The sequence below is a fragment of the Odocoileus virginianus genome, chromosome 6, assembly GCF_023699985.2.
Source record: "Odocoileus virginianus isolate 20LAN1187 ecotype Illinois chromosome 6, Ovbor_1.2, whole genome shotgun sequence".
Classification (NCBI taxonomy): domain Eukaryota; kingdom Metazoa; phylum Chordata; class Mammalia; order Artiodactyla; family Cervidae; genus Odocoileus; species Odocoileus virginianus.
The window spans coordinates 58,336,621-58,356,678 of NC_069679.1; the positions used below are offsets into that span (position 1 = coordinate 58,336,621).

A 20,058-nucleotide genomic window follows, 5' to 3' on the forward strand; every position below is an offset into this window, starting at 1 on the left:
AAAGCAATTGATTTTCATACATACTATACAGAGAATTAATAATCAAGGTACGACTGCAAGGGCACTTTCTAACTGAGGTATGACCAGTCTTGGGAAGAAAAAAAAATGGCAGGTACATTTTGCTTTGACAAGATTACAAATTTATTTTCAGGAATCTCGATACTTCTATTAAAAAAATATGTTTTAAAGAATACTGTTTTGATTTACAGATTACAAATACTGGATTGGCCAGAAAGGTCCTCAATTTCTTAATTAAAAAAAAGACACATTTTTCATTTTCACCAATAACTTTATTGAAGAATGTAGTCACTGTTTTATTCCACTACCTTCTGACATTTTTTAGGCAACTTTTTAATTCCAACTTACCAAAACTTTTTATCTTTTTGAGCAAAGAACTGTTCAGGTGCCTTTTACAGTCTTCCAGGAAATTTCAATTTTTTCCATTAAGATAATTTTTTAAAGATCAAACTAAATGTAAATATGAAGGCTTACTGTCTGGAGAATACAGAAGATGAATCAACTTAACCAGCCAAGCTGAGACAGTTTTTGCCTGGTCATCAAACATTCAGTCTTGTGTTATCCTGATGGAAGACTATGCGTTTTCTATTGATTAATTACAGACACTTTTCATCAAGTTTTTGCTGGTTTAAGTGGGAGCATCATGCAGTGAGAAATTTCCAGTATGAAACTTTGCAAACCACTTGCAAGATGTTCGATCAGTCACAGCACTATCTCCATACACTGCACAAATCTTTGTGTTTCAGTAGCATTTTTACCTTCCTTGATACAAAAAGGCACAATATGCTGAAAATGTTGTTTTTCTTCTTTCATCTTCAGTATTAATATAGCTACACAAAAATTCACCCATTTTTATAACATTTTTTGAAGTGCATGCTGATATGCCAGCTGTCATGATACAATGTAACAAAATTGTTTCAAATAAAGATAAGTACTAGTAGAGCCATCTTATGGAAAAAAATCAAATATATTTAGACTCAAAACATACTTATCTGATAAGACTATCCATTCACTTTCATTTCTATCATTCACAAGGGAATCTGAAAAATAAACAAGAAAAATTAAGTTGTAAATCCTCAATATATTTACCTGATTGAAACATTAGAATACTCAAGATATGAAAAGCAAATTCAGATTACAAATTAACTCATTAATACATTTATCAAAATGCTGTTAAGTCAGAAGAAATCCACAAATGAAAAAAATGAAGGCTTAATGTAAAAACTCAAATATTGTTCCTCACCTTTCAAAATGAAACTCATACTGAACCTTTTTTACTTTCCTACACCGTATGACACCATACTGTATTTACCATGCCTAGGTTATTCATTAACTGGTCTTTCCTAAGGATTCCCCATCAAGTGCAAAAGCAATCCTTATGAAATGACTGACAGATTTCTCCCTCTCAAAGCCCTTTACATGCTTTCCACTTAACAGTTTTCAAATTATTTTTTAAAAGGAATTCTAAAACATGAAACAGTACAGCTACTCTCAACTGCAACCAAGTAAAAGCTTTTGTTCCACCACTGACCATGTGTATGTATTTATTACAGTGTTTACTATAATACTGACTATAATAAATGTATTCCCACCTAGCCTCCCATGGGAGTTGTTCAAGAAACCATCTTTGTATCTGTACTGGTGAGCACATGGTAGGCATTCAAATGCTAAGGGTATGTATTTTTAAAAATGAAATAATTCACACTAGTTAACTACAGGGTAAGATATACCTTACCTAGTAAGATATACTAGGGCAAGATATACTATAGGGTAAGATATACCTTACACTAGTTCACAACTGTACTGATCAGAAGCTTCTAAATTAAGACAAGCATGGTTTACAATCTGAGCAGATCTGGAAAACCTAAATTCAGGAAATCATAAACTCTGGAATCAACTCGACACTTGCATGGTTAATGGGATTTTTCTTGTCATAAAACTAGGGCTTCCTCTCTGCCACCACTATAACCATGATTTCCGAATAAGAAAACCAGTATCATAATGAAAACCAGGATAGTGGTGCTAATGTAAGTTTCATACTGGCTTTGCCACTTCAGCTTGGGCAAGTTACTTATTCCCTCATCTATAAAATAATTATGCCCACTTACAATAACATCAAAAACGGATACTAAGATATAAATTTAAATTTGTACAAGATTTTGTGTTGAAAATTAAAAATGCTGGTGAGAAACTGAACTAACTAAAGTCATGGGAAGACTCAGTATTGTCAGTTCTCTAAAATGATTTTATAGATTTAATGTAAAACCCAATCAAATTTGCAAGTGGTTTATTTGGGGAGTGTATGTGTGGGGTGTGTGTAAAGAAATCAACAAGCTATTGCTAACATTTACTTGGGAAAAGAAGTTAGAATAGCCAAAACATTTTCAAAAAAGAAAAAGTTGCAAGACCTATGCCATCTGATTTCAAGACTTACTATAAATGTAATATTACTAATGGAAAAGAGTCTAAAAATAGACTCATTAAATACACCGTCGATTGTGACAGAGGCGAAAAGACGTATCAATGGAGAAAGACAGTGCTTTTTCACAAATGGTGCTGGAGCAACGGGACATCTGTATACAAAGAGTAACACACCAAAAACCAAACCATACCTTGTACCATATACAGAAATTAACTCAAAGTGATGGTAAGTCAAAATGTACCTCAAAGTCTAAAACTTCTGGGTGAAAAAAAGAATCTTTGTGACCCCGGTTTAAAGAAGAGTTCTCAGATACTATCATACACCAAAAGCATAATACATAAGTGAAAAAACCTGACTATTTAGGAACAGACGCTAGAGAAAATAAATCACATCTGACAAAGGATACCTGACCAGAATGTTTAAAAACTCTGAAAATTGAACAACCCAATTTTAAAAAATGGGAAAAAGACTCAGATTTGTATTACAAATAAAACTAATGTTCCTTCTTTAACCATCCTAATACTGCAAGAGGTAATCACCACATTACACACACACCACACACACACACACACACACACACACACACACACACATGCAGCACTCAAGTGACAGCACAGTAAAGATTCAATGCAAATATTTAGATGTCTACAATATATCATACTGCCAGGAAAAATTAAACATAAAACTAAGTATTATGCAATTCTTCCCCCTTTGGGAAAAAGACCCAATCACTAGCAAGATATATTAGAAATACATGTGCATGTATTACTATGTACACATAGCCAGTATGTATATACTGACCTCCAAACGTGTGTGGTTCGGGAAGGGGAAGCAGGGGAAGCGATAAATCCTGACAAACAAGGAAAGGAATCTTGGACAGTTTCCTGGGTGTCTGGTGGATAAACTCTCCAACCACTGAATTTAGGAGAAAAACTAAGGATATCAGCAATTAATAGGAAAAAAACTGAGATGTCAATAATTCAAACAAAGTAAAAAGAATAATTCATGTAAGAATATGAAGAAGAGATGACAATGGGCGTGCATGCAGCAGATTACCATTCCTCCGTCTGGTTAAGAGACCACCTGCATGATAATTCTCCATAGAAGTGAATTCATGAGATCTGAATTGAGTCTCATCAATCTATTTTGAACAAGTACCTGATGTAATGCTACTGAATACACTACAATGTGAGAATCATTGATTTGGATATGGCTTATTAAAATATGGCAACAAATGGTTATTAAAGGGTTTTAAGAGATTAGATTTCTGATGTATAGCAAAATGGAAGATGAAGCTGTAGGGCATGATGGGTACATGGGAAAACTTTTTTCCACTGGATTTTAAAGTAACATGTTTCAGAAATAGCACATAACTAGATTAAAAAAAGAAGTATCTGGTAGAAACTTTGTAATAGGTGGTTTCTAATATCTCATTGATTCAACGTCTGTTCCCTCAACATCTTCAACATGGAAGGGGGACAAAGCCAGGTAGCTGATAAGGAAAAAAAGATGCATAAGAATTCAGAGATTAAAAAGCAACTTAAAAAAAAGAGCATCTTTTATATTTTACAAACAGGTCAAGAGAGAAAAATAGCTCTGATTTGAAACAGGCCAGGTCAGTATGATCAAAGAAAATTTTACATGTGGGCTCAGTTCTGCCATTGCAAAGAACCTGAACACAAGACTCCCTTAACAGCAATATGAAGGGATTCAGGTTTACACTGAAAGCATCTTCTGCTGACATGTTCTATTACATGTCTATTAACACCTAATTTGAAGTTCATTTCATAGGATAAAAATGTTACTGCTATTTAGTCACTAATTCATATCTGACTCTTGCGACCTCATAGACTGCAGCCCACCAGGGCTTCTCTGTCCATGGAATTTCTCAGCCAAGAATACTGGAGTGGGTTGCCATTTCCTTTTCTAGGGGATCTTCCTGACCCAGGGATCAAACCTGTGTTGGCAAGTGGATTCTTTACCACTGAGCTACCTGGATAAAGAATAAGTGACAGATAATTCTATTTACATAAATGTTATTTACTATTTTAACTAACAAGAGATTAACATCATTTTACAGCAACCTTTCCCCCAAAGATTTTCAATATTCACAAGGTAGCCCATTTCAATTAATCACCATTTGATCTTTCACCTGTCCCTACTGTAAATAGAATAAATGTGGCTGAATGTAGTTTACATATTTCTAGAGGAAAGGTCTACTAGAAATGAACACAGATAAAACCTCCTTCACAGGCAATACAATGATTCACTGAACAAACTGAAACACGTTTGACATGGAAAGCCTAACAGGCAAGTCACCAATGTTGGCAAGTTTATACTTTAGCAATTACTTCTGACAACAAAGTTTTTCTTCCTTGTTGGCAACCCTTTCATGATAAGCCAAATGAAGCTTTCTGACAAATGACTTCATGTGAAGACATGACATGCCATCCCCTCTCCCCCAGTCTAGGTATTTGGACAGCTTTCAAAATGAGTTTCAGAAGAGATGCTTTCAGGCTTGTCTACTCTAAAACCATTCTTTTCCCTAAATGGAAATCTGACAAAACAGGAAGTACTTGGCAGCATAGAGAAATAAGTCTTGAGGCTTCAGTTTTTACTGGTAACAGACTAAGTTCTTCGTGACTGTGTAATAAAATGCAGAACTATAAATTTGAGAAGAAAACAACAAAACCTTGCCTTGGTTACCAAGCTTCCCTTGGCATTTCAAAGGTCTTAAAAAGACAGTATCACATGATACATAGAGAAATAAGAAACAGGAAGATGGTTTTCCTTTTGTTATGTTACTTCATTTAAGAATCCCCCTCCTTACCCTGTCTGACCAAAAGCTAAGCCACCAAAATTATACAAACACTAAAAGGAGTTTTATGACTGGATCTAAAGACTAAGAAACACAAAGACTCATCCTAACTAGAAATATACACCCTTAAATGGGCTGTTAGGATTAGCAGAATCAATAACACACTATCAAACATACCGTAAGTAAAAAAGAATCCTCCCCTGTGATTTCAAGTTGTCACCCTCTACACTCCATTTCACTGCTGCTGAAAACAACTAGAAGCATTTTCAGGTAACAGTTACTTTGTACCTTCACTTTTAAGCTATCACACTTAAGGGTATAGCAATATATCAAAGTGCCTTGTAAATGTTAAAACCTACCAAATCAATGTAAACCACTGTTAGTCAAGTCCATTTTCCTACTCCTCAAAAGCAGGTTCACATTTGTAAGTTATAAAATTAACTTGTCGGTCACAACAGATTTTTAAAAAAAGTGAACTACAGGAGAAAAAAATACAGAGTGCACTGTACTTTAATCTGTTCTGTGTATGAGAACTACACTCAAATACACAGAACAGAAACATCACCTCAATGAAATCAATCAGTGCCCTTGGCTCAGCTATAATTCCAAGTTATCCGTTTTGTCAGAACACTTGTTAAATATGAAACAATGAGATTGGATAAGGACATTAAAGCTTCTGTCAATCTGAACCCATTCAGCAGGAATAGCAGCAAATTCCAAAAGTGCTAAAATTATCAAGTCAATGTCTGATACTTCTGATTTTCAGGGGTTGTTAAGTATCAGTTAACCTTTTAGGGATATAAATATTACCTCACTCAGTTCCTATTTTCAGCCTACTCCTCCTTTCACATCTAGAGGCATTATGGTATTATGATAAGAAAAATATACTTGGAGAGAGATTATCGGTTCAATAACTGATTGAGTCAGGTAGTTTGTATATTGGTATTGGCAGCAGATGTACCTACCCTTCAATCCTGGCCAAACTTTTCACAAATTTGGACCACTGAAGATGAGGAAGATTGGTGGGCAGGCAGATCTGTGAAAATTCGGTTGTCAGAAAAAAACAAGCCCTCTGGTGGTTAATTAGACATACTAGCCTTTATAACACAATAGGAAGTCATTCTAACGAAAATCCTTGACCTGTGGATAGTCCCCAGAGTCATCTAGCCCACTATACATTCTGGAATCTGACCCAATTCCTAAACCTCAAGTGATCTCATTTTAAGTAACTCATCAGGCAGGTTGTGCCTAGTGTACAAAAACTGACAAAGCACATTTTCACTGGCATGCGTTCTCCATTAACTATCACCTTTTAGCTTGCTATATTTTTATGAACTGTTACTCCACAAATGAGTGCCTTCTAAATGCCAAGGCCTGTGACAGGTTCTAAGCCTACAAAGGTGAATAAGGTACAATTCTAAGATATCATAACTTAGTGAAGGACATTTAAGTAGACAAAAAGGTAATAAAGCAATATAGAAAGTGGCATAAACTATGCAAAAGGAAATATGTGAAATTCATATGGACAGATTACCTATAGCTGCAGAAATATCAAGAAAGCACCACTTAAAAAAGCAGCTTTTGAATATCTGACAATAGGGCAACATTCTAGATGGTGAGAAAAGTATGAGTAACAACAAAGAACTCGGAAAATACAGAGCTTATGCAGGGTAGCCATGATAGTTTTAGTGTGACTGTAGCAAGTAATACCTGAAGGGAGGAAGTATGAAGTAAGTTTCGAGAGAGATTGATAACCACCTTCAGGAAGGGGAGACAAGAGTCTAGATGCTTTATTTCTGTATATAAATATAAAATTCTCTTGGAATGACAAACATTATGTAATAGGACACACACACTAACACACCACCTAATGTCTAGCATCATTGTAAGTACTTTACATCTATTAACTCATTTAATACTAATCCTAACCAAGTCGGCTCTATTACTATCCCTATTTTATAGCTGAGGCAGAGATTAAGAAATCTACCCTAAATCACCCATCCCCACAAAAAGCCTGGCCACATCTATATAAGCTCAGGTATCTTCTTTGCTACTCCTGAATAATTTTTAAAATTGTAATTCTAGTGGGGATATTGGGGAGACCTAAATCTTCTAAGTAATTCAAGTGACTTAGTCTTTGAAATATACAAGATAAATATTTTAATTTTTTCAAAAATGAAAACTATGATAACCAGAATTACCAATTTTCAAGGTACTCATTTTGAAATGTATAGAAATATCGAATCACTATGTTGTGTACCAGAAACTAACACACAGTAGTTTGTCAATTATACTTAAAAAAAAAAGAAAAAAAGAGATCAGATTTGTGGTCACCAGAGGTGGGGAGTATGAGGAGGGGGAATTACATAAGGGTAGTCAAGAGGCACAAAATGCCAGTTATGAGTACTTGAGATATAATGTTGGAGAAGGCAGTGGCAACTCACTCCAGTACCCTTGCCTGAAAAATCCCATGGACAGAGGAGCCTAGTAGGCTGCAGTCCATGGGGTCGCTAAGAGTCGGACACGACTAAGCGACTTCACTTTCACTTTCATGCACTGGAGAAGGAAATGGCAACCCACTCCAGTGTTCTTGTCTGGAGAATCCCAGGGACGGCAGAGCCTTGGTGGGCTGCCGTCTATGGGGTCGCACAGAGTAGGACACGACTAACATGACTTAGCAGCAGCAGAGATATAATGTACATGTTACCTTTCTTGAACTTAGTTCAAGAATCATCCATTTTTCCTCCGTTTATTTTACTGAATAATCCACTTCAACTTCGCTTTCCAACTTGTACTTTAAAACTCAGAACTAAGAAAAGCCCTAATAAAAGCACCAAAATATCTAATGGAATACTGGAATTAAAAGTCAGAATACAGGGAACTCTCTGGAGGTCCGTGGTTAGGACTCCTCACTTTCACTGGGTGGGGAGGTAAGATCCCACAAGCTGCACCACACGCCAGAATGTCAGAAGAAGAAAACGATGCAAGGTCCAGCATACGCCTCGTCCCCTAGGGGTCTCACAGGCACTTTCACAAAAACAAGAACACACACTTACTGTTCAAGCTCTACTAGCATGTTTAAAACCCATTTCACCTTCCTTGCCAACCAGTAGCCTCTTCTGACTCCAGGTTTATTCACGGCACAATCTATTTCCCACTTCTTAGAATCTTGAGGTTTTTTTCCTTCTTCTTTACTTCTGTCATCAACTGGAAACCAAACACTATCCACTCTTTTTCTCACAATCTCGTGCTTACCTATTCTTTCTCCAGGCCCTGCTCACTCGAGTTTCACCTCATGCTGACACCCCCACAAGAGTATCTTAATGGTTTCCCTGCCTTCAATTCCTGGGTCACTTCTCTAGTCATAGTGGATACTGTTTCCAAGTAATTTTCCAATAATACATTCTATATCTACTCAAAAACCCTCAACAAAAATAATGAAAATCAAAAGGGAAGTCTTTATGCAAAAGTATCTGCAGCAACTTACTACTAAATACATAATGAAATCAAAAGAAATAGGGAACAAAATATCAAAACTCTCATATATATAAATGGACAAAAGCCTTGAATACACAACTTGTCCACTGCTAAGAATCAGTAAGTGAAACTATGGATGAAGGTCCCATTTCATTAGCTAACAACAAAAATATTACAAAGAAAGAGTTCAATATATTTTGTATCCGTTGAATCAGCAAAAATGATTATAATTAAAGGCTACCCAATGGTGGTAGTTAAACTCACAGGAAAGGTGACAGTGTAAATTATAACTCTTTTTGGAAAACAACATGGCAACATTTCAAAGAGTCATAAAAATGTTCATATATTTTTATGCCATGATTTAAACCTTTTAAATCAGTCCTAAAAGAACAGTACAAAAGACAGAAAATACTCGATGTGCATAGATGATAATTATAGCACAATTTTTCTATAGGTAAGCAAAAGAAAAATAAAGTTAGACATAAAACAGTTTGATGGAAAACTTTCAGACATTAAAATTATTGTGGAGGCCGTGCAGTCATATTGAATACCTATTATAATATTAAGTAATGAAGAAAAACAAAAATTTCTCTAAGTCTAAAAAAAGTATATGCGCACAGACTGGATGAAGCAAATTTAAAAAATCTAATGTTAGGGTGGGACGAGAAGTAATTTTTAAATTCCATCTTGATTTGTAAAATCTGAAAATAAAACAAATAAAAAAATAATCACTTTCTGCTCACGTCCCAGCTCTCAAGGCCCTCTACAAGTTTCCAAACCCATACAACACAAGCACTATAGATAATTCTGATGTGCAACTAATTCTAGAAACCTTGACAAGCTGGTTTCACACAATATTTCCAAGGTAATCTTTAATCAGCCATCCTCTCCAAACTGGTTTTCTCGCTGTCCCAAACAGTTTTTCTTAAGTAACTGCATCCTTGTTCACAACCTTCATCCACTTAGAAAGACTTCCTTTCTTCTAATTCTACATATCACATATCATTAACCTTGAAAAGTCTTCAATGATGGCTAAAATTATTTTTGTTCTATATTATAAAACCGATTTGTTACAAAAAACAATTAGATTTAACTGTATACTGAACTTTGACAAATCTATTTTTCTCATATGCCATGATTTAAATCAAAATAAGAAAACATCTACTAGAGCAAAAGACCATATAGTTTTATGAAGACTACTTTGGCTGCAAATAAGCAAATTTAGTAACTTTTCAAAAAATAAGGAAACCATTAGAAAAGCAGCTTCATGCAACACAGCAATTTGCTCTACTTTTCAATATACAGACATTCAGAGGTAACTGTACAGTGGGACAAATTCTATCTATTTTAAAGAGACAGACATATGATAACACGGCCAATCTTGATTACAAAAGAATATTTAAGTAAAATTGCATACCAGAAATATAATTTCAACAGATAGCAGATCCAGGTCTTTTAAAAACTGGAACACCTTTCTTCATTTTTCCAGAGTGAGGCTCCCTCTAGAAGACAAAGACTTTTTTGAGTATGTGATATGGCCCACACACACAGTATAGATTGTTTTGCTTCATTTCTAAGCACTTTTCCCGATGAGACCTTTGTATGTGAAGTGTTTTACCATAGGTTAAAAAAAAAAAAAAATCATGAAAATATTCACTGTGTCATTAAAAATTCAGAAATGGGAACACCACCAATGGGTTAAAAAAAAATTCACAGGGATGTTCTAATTTTGAGATTTCAGTCTAAAATATTACATGTGCATGCTCAGTCACTTCAGTCGTGTCCAACTCTTTGCAACCCTATGGACTGTAGCCCACCAGACTCCTCTGTCCATGGGATTCTCCCAAGCAAGAATACTGGAGTGGGTTGCCATGCCCTCCTCCAGGGATTATTTCCGACCCAGGAATATCAAACCTGCAACTCCCGTGCTGCAGATGGATTCTTTACCACTGAGGCACTGGGGAAGCCCCTAAGATATGTCCATGAAGCTGATTTTACACCCCTGTTTGAATCCTTGACCAAATAAATAAAACATTCTGCTTTCAAAATAGTTTTTCTTCATAAAAACATTATTAAAAACTTGACAATTTTCATTCTGTAGAAACATTATTCTACCAATTTGGGCTCACTGAAATAGATTACAAAAACCAACTCTATCAAAATTAATTTTCTTTCATTTATTCCTAAGAGATGATATATAAGTGTTCAGTTAATATTCACCTCTAGTTACCTTCCACTAAAGTATCATAAAATCTTAAAAAAAAAAAAGACAAATGTCATGAATAACTATTCTTAATGGTTCTCTAAATCTTTATTACATGAGCAATTACAATTCAACTCAGTATTAAATCAGGTATCTGAAACATTAAAAAAATTTGAAAGTTAAGCCGGCACTGGTAAAATACAAATTTTCAGAAGAGAATTACTGTTAAAGAAAACACAAGTCTGCTTATTTCACATTTCCTATATAAAAGTACATAAAGATTCCTAAGAAATAGTGATAGCATACATATACTGTAGCAGGTAGGGTAATGTAACAGTGATTAAACATGATGAGAGAGGCACACAGAAGGTCCTATGAGTACAAAAGCACCTGGGAATGACCCCAGTTCAATTCCTGGATCTCGAAGATCTGCTGGAGAAGGGATAGGCTATTCACTCCAGTATTCTTGGGATTGCCTGGTAGCTCAGCTGGTAAAGAATCTGCCTGCAATGAGGAAGAGACCAGGGTTTGATCCCTGGGTTGGGAAGACCCCCTGGAGAAGGGAATGGCTACCCCCTCCAGTATTCTGGCCTGGAGAATTCCATGCCATGGACTGTATAGTCCATGGGGTTGCAAAGAGTTGGACACAACTACAACTTTCACTTCACTTTCGGAAGGCTACATGGAAACATAGTTAATCTCAACTAACTCTACTATAAAAATAATTTGTTTTTAGTAAGTCGAAACGTCGCTTCTGTGTAATAAAACGTTTCCGTCGCTTCTGTGTAATAAAACGTTTCACTGTACAAACGCCTAACTGTACTAGAGCAAAAAAATAAATTAATTTTAAGAAAATACCCCTAAGGTCCAAAAAATTCTCACTTATTTTACTATATGGGTGACACAAAAGACTGATAATTTTACCTGACTACACAGAGACCCAGGAGATAAAGCTCAAAAACAAAGCCAAATTATATAAAGAAAAGGGGGGCAGAAGAGGAAAGAGAGTAATAACAGGAAAAAGTACAAGAAAAAAGGTAAGAGCAAACGCTTTGATGGACAGTGGTATAATTTCTTTGCCCTTTTATTTCTACTTCTAGAAATTTATTCTGAAGAAATAATCGGGCATGTCAGGAAATACCTAGATGCGTAGAAATTTTAGTCATAGCCATCAGTTCTCAGAGAATATCTTTTGTAAAACACGCACAAGGATATTCAGACATATTACTGCTATTATAAAAATTAAAAGACCTGTTAACATAAAATATGGCACATTTACCCTACAGAACACTATGCAACCATGAACGCATATGTTCCCAGTATTTCCCACAAAGAAAAAAACTTGAATGACAAAATGAGCACGACTAGAATGACCTTTATTTTGTAAAACAAAACCAGAGAAAAAGGGACATCTCTGTGAATAACATATAAGTACGGTATAAACCGCAATCACCTTTTGGTAGTGGTGATACATTTCACTTTTTTTTCTTTTGTTTTTTTTTGGTAATTTCCAAATGCCCACTGACAGGTATTATTTGGATCAGATAAGTTTTAAGTCAGGCAGTGGCATTACAGGTGATTACCCCCTGGGGAAGTTGAGTAGTATACTACACATTCTATAATTTCCTTTAAAAAAAAAAAAGGGGGGTAACTTCCAAATTCTTACTGAAACACCTTTTCTATATGCCACATTTTTAAATAGGGAGAAAAAAAATCATAAAAATTTCCATATTATTCCTTGATAAAAGTATTAAGCACTTAATTTTCGAGAAATGGGAACAGCATGAGTGGGTAAACAAATTCATGCGTGTCCTAACTCTAAGACTTCCTTCTAAAGTATCACTGTCAGGAAGGGAATTATTTGAACCCTTGACCAAAGACTTTTAAAACTACCACTCTTTGATTTTGTTATTTATGGCTCTCCTTATTGATCCATAAAAAACTTTCCAGGCACTCTCCCCAATTCCAAATATTTTTACAGACATTATAACTCACCTCAGGAATACTTGCAGATGTCTGTCACTGAGCTGTTCTGTTTTCTTCAGACCAACTGCTAAAAAAGCCCAAATAAATCATTAAATCACTCGATCATTTTCTAGTCTGGAGACCCACCAATATAACAATAGGGTTCAAAACAAGTATTATGAAGATCATTTAAGCAGCTATTCAGATGAGTGTAATTAGGTGACTCAATAAAAATACTAATAAGCATTGCAATTTCTTAACAAATAATTCTGAAAAAACTGTTACGAGTGAAAAATTGATTCAGCTTTAGTAGAGATGTCCTCGAGTAAATTTAGTCAACGTGGATTACTATCGATTCTTTACATTTTCTTAATTATTTCAATATTTAAAATAACTTGCCCAATAATACTCTATTCCTACCATTTCAAATGAGGGTTTTCTGAAACAGAACACAAGATCTTGTTCATGAAGCAAAATCAATGGCTCCCTAACAAAGTCCTATGGGGGAGGTCCTTTCATTTAAAGTGTTTTCAGTCCCTGCAAATCCACTGCTCTTTCCTTTCGAAAAGCTCGTGAGCCCCGTGCACTGTGGCACAGCCATTTGTCTAAGGTCAGAGCAGCAGAGTCGTGCTAACAAGGGAGTTCGAATTCCTGTGCACCCAAACTCAGCGTTTTCTTCTGAAGTCTCCTCATTGCTTAACCGCGTGAGTAGCACGCGGAAACACCTTCCCACGCAGGATGGGACTCAGAAGCCTCCCCTCCTCATCTTAACTGGTGAGGAACCTTCAGTTGGTGGCCCTTGGTCGCAGAACAGGACAAGCTGCCCAAACCACTTCCAAAGGGAGGACGCACTGCTCTGAGATGAGCAGAATCCCGAAATCCCTCACCCTCCCGAGAGGAGCCCAAACGGTCAGCCCGGAGAAGGAGACGTGCACGTCCCCTCCGCCTCTTTCTCTGAGGCCGCGGGAGACGAAGCCTCGCCCCCTCTCAGCCCGTCCCCCACCCCCGCCCGCGAGCAGCTCCCCACCCCGGCGCAGGGAGATCTCTGCTATGGCCGCCGCCCGGCCCCCTCACTTCCGGTGCCGGTGCCGCTAGAGCTGCGCCATCCCCCAGTCCACCGGACAACCACCGCTTTCAACTGACCTTTCTGAGAGATCGGGACTCTTCCGACCTTCACTAGGTGCTGTCCTGGAGGAATCGGCGGGTGGCTGCCGCAGTTAAATGAATTCACGGGATAAAGATTCCGCTCTCCTCTCGCCAGAAACATAAAATGCGATACAGCTGCGGCCACCTCTGCCCAGACAAAATGGCGCCGAGAAGCTGGTTCAGCGCAGGCGCCTTGGAAAGACCCTGCCCCGCCCCCTTGCAAGTCCTGGCCGCAGCTCCGGGTTCGGTTTCCATGGGACACTCCACCGCCAATCCTCGTGCCGCACTGCTCTTCCTGACCCCTCAATTGACCAATCAGTGCTCAGTCGAGCACATCCGTAGTCGTCTTTACCAATCATTTTTCAGGACTTGCTTACTCACTACCTGATTCTCCAGTAACATTAGTCTTCGGAGACAGCCAATCACAAGTGGACGATGTCCTACCTGCTGTTTTTCGCACCAATCCGTGAAGTTTCAGAGCTACATCCAATGAGGACGGCAGGTAGCGAACTCCAATCCGAAACTCTTCGGCGTCATGAGCAGCCAATAGGAGTTCGTGTAGAAGCGAGTCTGCTCAACAGCTTGTTATTTGGTGGATTGTGGCAGTAAATCGGGAGAGTGGGGAACCCGGCGCAGGAACTGCCGCCGCGGCCGGGAGTGGTGCTTCCCGGACGGGGGCCCACGGGGGTCAGTGGGGCGGAGGACTCGGGAGCTGACAGCGCGCACTTCACCCACAGTTGGTAGGTGGGGAGAAGGGAAGCGAGGGTACTGAGTGGACGAAGCGGCACTAGCAGCTGGCGCTGCTGCCCGGGGTCCCGGTGCAGTTGGAAGCTTAGGAGGTGGGGAGGGGGATGCTTGGCAAGCGGGGCGGTCAGCACCGGAGAAGGGGCAAGTCGTGGAGCAGCGGCAGCAACTGCAAGAACAGCCTCCGCAGCAATCTCCTCGGCCGCTTCCCCAGGTTCCCTGGGAAAATGGCTGTGGGGCTGGTCGCGCCGCTAAGTTTGCTTCCGCGATGCGAGGAGCGGACTGCTTAGGGGAGCCGGCCCCCCAACTCCGCGGTGCGTCCTCCCGGGTGGAGTCCGTGGCAGGACCCGAGGGGCTGATGGCTGGTACCGCTCTGGGCTGTACAAAAAGTTGAGGCGGGCGCGGGGAGGAGGCGGCGGCTGCCGCTGTGCAGCTCCCCTCCCCTCCCACACCCTGTCCGGGCCACCTCCCCTCCTCCTCTCCGCCCCCCCTCTCCCAGCCCTCTCCCCCTCGCGGGTCTTCCCTCCCTCGCGCGCCTCCAGGCTGAAGGCCACGGCCCCTGCCCCTTTGGGTGAAGAAGCGCTTCTCCTTCCTGACATGGTGCAGAGCGGAGGAAGGAGAGCAATGGCGCCGTGACACTCCGCTGCCGCCACCGCGGGCCCGGGGCGGGCCGAGGGGGCCGAGCGGCGGAGGCGGGGCGCGGGCCGAAGTCGGGGTATCCGGGGGGCGGCCGAGAGAAGGCTGAGCGACCGCGCCTGCGAGGGGCCCGGAGAAGCCCAAACGGCGCTCTGCCCTTCTCCGGAGCAACCCGTCCGGGGGCACTGAGTTGAGCATTCCGGGTCAAAGTGGCTAGCAAAGCGGGGGCGCGGTGGGCCGCTGGCGAACTCCGCGGCGAAACCCGCTGCCCTTTGGCGCCGGTGGGGTTCTCGCCGCCCTCTCGGCTCCTGCGTCCTGGCTGCCCTCGGAGGGGATCTTATCCCTTCCCGGTGAGGGTTCTGCCCCTCCCCGTTGGCGTTTGTTTACTTTCTTTCCCCGAGTCGCTCCCCTCCGTTGACTGATTCTGTGCCTGTCTTTCTCCTTCCCTTGGTTATAGCGACAGAGAAGATAGCTCGTTGAGCTGGAACCCCACAGATCGCCAGTGAAAATGAAGGTAAGTGGAGTCGACGCTGCTCGGAACCTCGTGCCCTGGACACTGCCTGTCGTGAGGCTGGTGCTATGGAATGTCATTTTTTTGGCTACTCAAAATTAATTCCTCTACTAAGCAGAGCTTTCTGAAAATGAGGACGTGTTGAATGGGTAAGAGATGATCATTGTGTCTAAATGCGGTCAGTTTGGCCCCTCTCCGAAGCAGTTAGCACTTTGGAAAGGCTGCTGCAGCCCTTCCATTGTTGTCCATTGGGCTAGTATTTTTAAACACTTCCTGTGTTGGCAGCAACCTTTGCAGAAGTAAAGCTTTTGTCCTGCTTTGGTTCTTTGGGGGATTTTTTGAATTTTTTTTCTTCCCCAGTGCCAATGAGATTTTCTAAAGAAGGAATGTGTGTATTGTGTTAGGGACATACCATTTCTTCTGGGGATAAAGTGAAATTTTGTGGCTAGAATATATTTGAAGGTGAACTAAAACTGAATTTTGTATATTATTATCATAACTAATAACACTTAATTTCAGTTCAGTACTTATAGTAAATATTTTAAACATATACCCAACCTAAAAAAAAATTCTTCTGAAGACAACTGATATTGCAGACATCCTGTGATGTTTAAAGGGAAAGGAAGGTATACCAACCTGTAGTTCTGAGGCATTGAATGTTTGAGGTTAGATAGTTATTTGCAAAAAGTATTTCTCATCAATTTGCATTATTCATAAATGCACTAACTTTAAATTTGATTTCTTACTCATTTACTGTTTCGGTGTATTGAACTCTGAAATACAGTATTTTCCCAAACTTCCTCTTCCTTGCCCATCTCCTTGAAGTTTTGACGTGACAGTGTACCTTCTTTAATGTTAGTTGGGAAAATAGAATGAAAAGTCATTTTCTACTTGAAAGTATTTCTCTAAACTGTACACTGTCACCGTTGCACTTAGCAATGTTGAATTGAATTTGTATGCATATACTTTTGAATAAAGTTGGTAAAGTGACAGATTGAGAGAGCAATCATTCTGTTACTATCAAGATTAAAATGAATGGAGGAATGATATTTCTCACATCTTTCAATGTATCATTCTGATCATGACCATTTGCTGAAAGCAGATACTTCTTTCTGAAACTTAAAAAAAATATATACCAAGATGAGTGTGATAAACTTGGTACTACTACTATCAGTTCACATCTCTGTATTAATCAGATAATTTAGACTTGAAGCTGTAAAATGCAGCACTTAGCCAATGATTTTTATAAATAATGTTCTCTTTGTCAAAAAGATTAGCTTCATTATCTATTATGTCTGTTATAGTGTATCCAAGATGTTGCCTTTATGTAACTATATTAAACATTTAATTATGTATTTGTTAGTATTAATTTTAATAGCATATTTCTTTTAATTTGAAAATAAAATTTTCAGGAGGCCATAAGTGAATAACTTAAAATTCTATGAGATAATATAAATAGGCTTTTTCTGGATTTTTAAATTTTTTCATTTCTTAAATATATTGTAAAATTGTTGAATCATTTTGTACCTGGATGAGAATACATTATATTTCCCTACTGATACTTTATAGTTACAACTTAAAATGTTTTATGTTATCAAGATATAGTTTATTAAGTAAAGGATTGCTAACAAAGTACTTTAGGAATATTTTTCAAATTATTAGTGATATTAATAATATTAAGCCAATAATGTTAGAGTTCCTACTACTTGAAATATAGAACCTTTCAATGAGACTTGGGGTTGGGGAAAACAGCAGTGACCTTCCTATTTCATCTTTCTTTCTTCAGGCGGCGGATGAGCCTGCCTACCTGACAGTGGGGACTGATGTCAGTGCCAAATACCGAGGTGCCTTCTGTGAGGCAAAAATTAAGACTGTGAAAAGGCTGGTAAAAGTTAAGGTAATTTTTCTTTTTAATGCAATAGCTTTATTAACTCAGTGGAAGAGAATTAGAGGTGAGGAGACTGCAAATCAACACTTTATTTATTGAATCATTACTTCTCTTACTGAATCATTAGTATGTGAATAACTGTTATATACAAAACTGTAGGAAAGGCACATTAGAAACTGGGAAATAAAGAACTCAAAATGAGAAATTATTCCAAACTGCTGCTATGAAAATACTGTACTCATGGTACTTCCCATTATTTGGATCTTTCCTGTTTGTGGTGGCTATAATCTGTTGTCTTTCCTTTCTTATTATTTTGGTAGAGGCGATTTCAGGTGGTTAGAAAAAGCAGTAGATTACTAAAAACAAAATCGTGGAAATTATAATTTCAAGATAGCATTAAAAATGATTTAAGAATTCTATTAAAAAAAAAGAATTCTATTTTTAAGATGCTTTTATGGCCAGAAAAACAGTTATTTATTCCTGTACAGTATTTGGAAATATAGAAAAGTACTGAAGGAGTAAAACCAATAGTCTACCTCAGAAATCCTAGTATCATTTTTATGTTTCCTCCAAGTAATTTTTCTGTATAAATGTTTTTAATAATCTTAGTTATTTAGACTACAGAAGTAATCCATGCTTATTATAAACATTTTTAAGATTCTAGAGCTGTATAATAAAGTTCATAGAAGTCCTTTTTGATAGTATGCCAAAGAGATTTGATGTGTTCTAGATTTTGGGCTGTGCCTTTCGATAAAAAGTGTTGTTATTACTGTTATTCATTGGAAAATGATCTACTTTCAGTTTTGCAATTTGTTTTCCTACAAAAATTAAGCACTGTGAAAGGAGAAATTGTCTTGTTCTGTTTGGAATACCTAGATTAGTGCCTTCTACATAGTGGGTGCTTAAAATGTGTTGAATAAATGATTGAACAGTGGGTCCAGGACCAGCATCATCAGCCTTGCCTAAGAACTTGTTTAAAATGCAAATTCTCAGGTCCCTACCCCTGACATAGTGAATAGAAACTCTGAGGGTGGGGTCCAATGATTGTGTCATAACAAGCCCCCAGGTGTTTTTGATGCATGTTGAAGTTTGAGAACCATTGAACTAGAAAAAGGAGATTTGTGTGGTGGACAGATAGATTTGTCTATGATTATTATAAACTTTCTGTTTAAATTTTCATCTGATGGTGACATTTTTCTCATGTATTGTTAGGCTGTCATTTGACATTCATTTATTTCTTGTTTCATTATATCTTTTTTTTTTTTTTTAACAATATCAGCTATACAGGATCTGCTTACCAAATATTTGCTTGGAATTCTTTTGAGAATTTTAACTTTTTGTTAGCATCATAGTTCTTTATAGATTAACTTACTGAATTTAAAATCAATACCATGCTTGTTCTGGGAGGTCTTATCATACATAAATTACCTAGAATTTGAAGTTTGTCCTTATTGTTCCCTTTCAGTGTCCCTCTCCCATCAACCCTCTCTGTTAATGTGCTGTGCTTAGGGGCTCAGTCGTGTCCAACTGTTTGCGACCTCATGGACTGTAGCCTGCCAGGCTCCTCTGTCCAGGGGATTCTCCAGGCAAGAATGCTGGAGTGGGTGACCATGCCCTCCTTCAGGGGATCTTCCCAACCAAGGGATCAAACCCAGATCTCCTGCATGTCTCTTGTATTGCAGGCGGATTCCTTACTGTCTTAGCTACTAGGGAAGTCCCTCTCTCTTAATAGAACAAGTTATATATGTAGGATTATCTGTAGTAGAAAGGAACACTTATTTGTGACTAAATTACTTATCATATTACTATTTAGGTTTATTTTATAAAGGACCAGAAAATGTCTGTTTTTAATTTGTTTACCTTGCATATAGGGGATAAAGTTTGATACTGTTTTTATTTTTTGGGGTGGTGATGTGAACTTTTATGACTAGTTGATAAAAGGAAATTAAGGCAATTTTAAAGTTTTACTGTAATCATGACAGGTTATAAATCTTGTATAGTTAATTCTGCAAATATTTATTAAGTGCTTATGATATGCATTAATACTTGCTAACTGCTGCAGATACAGTGATGAAAGAGGATTCTAGCCCTCAAGGAGCTCACAGTTAATGGGAGAGACAATAAACACAAACATAAGACAATGTAATAAGTATCATACCAAAGGTAACCACAGGATGCTAAGAAAGCATAGATTAAAGACATTTTTGTTACAGTGTTACCATAAATATAT

General features: G+C 38.3%; 1 protein-coding gene and 1 long non-coding RNA gene across 5 annotated transcripts in view; one reads left to right on the forward strand and one right to left on the reverse strand.

The window, feature by feature from the left end:
- Positions 1–268: 268 nt before the first annotated feature.
- LOC110126515 (uncharacterized) lies at positions 269–14,246 on the reverse strand. Of its 2 annotated transcripts, none has more exons than XR_002310468.2 (4): positions 14,047–14,245; positions 12,934–12,991; positions 10,153–10,237; positions 269–1,058 (listed from the first exon to the last, which is right to left on the reverse strand). It is a non-coding gene; the product is annotated as an uncharacterized lncRNA (long non-coding RNA). The 2 variants fall into 2 exon arrangements; XR_011488326.1 differs by having other exon boundaries at positions 967–9,436; positions 14,047–14,246.
- Positions 14,247–14,641: 395 nt separating this feature from the next.
- The window catches only part of ARID4A (AT-rich interaction domain 4A), a 58,108-nt gene continuing 52,691 nt past the window's right edge, over positions 14,642–20,058 (forward strand). For 2 of the 3 annotated variants that reach the window (XM_020876198.2, XM_020876201.2), the window contains exons 1-3: positions 14,642–14,789; positions 15,887–15,943; positions 17,727–17,837. In XM_020876198.2, the coding sequence (XP_020731857.2) occupies positions 15,938–15,943; positions 17,727–17,837 (117 nt within the window). In that variant the 5' untranslated portion in view covers positions 14,642–14,789; positions 15,887–15,937. Of the gene's footprint in view, positions 14,790–15,760; positions 15,780–15,886; positions 15,944–17,726; positions 17,838–20,058 lie in introns of those variants that run through there. The other variant, XM_020876199.2, reaches the window with a different exon arrangement.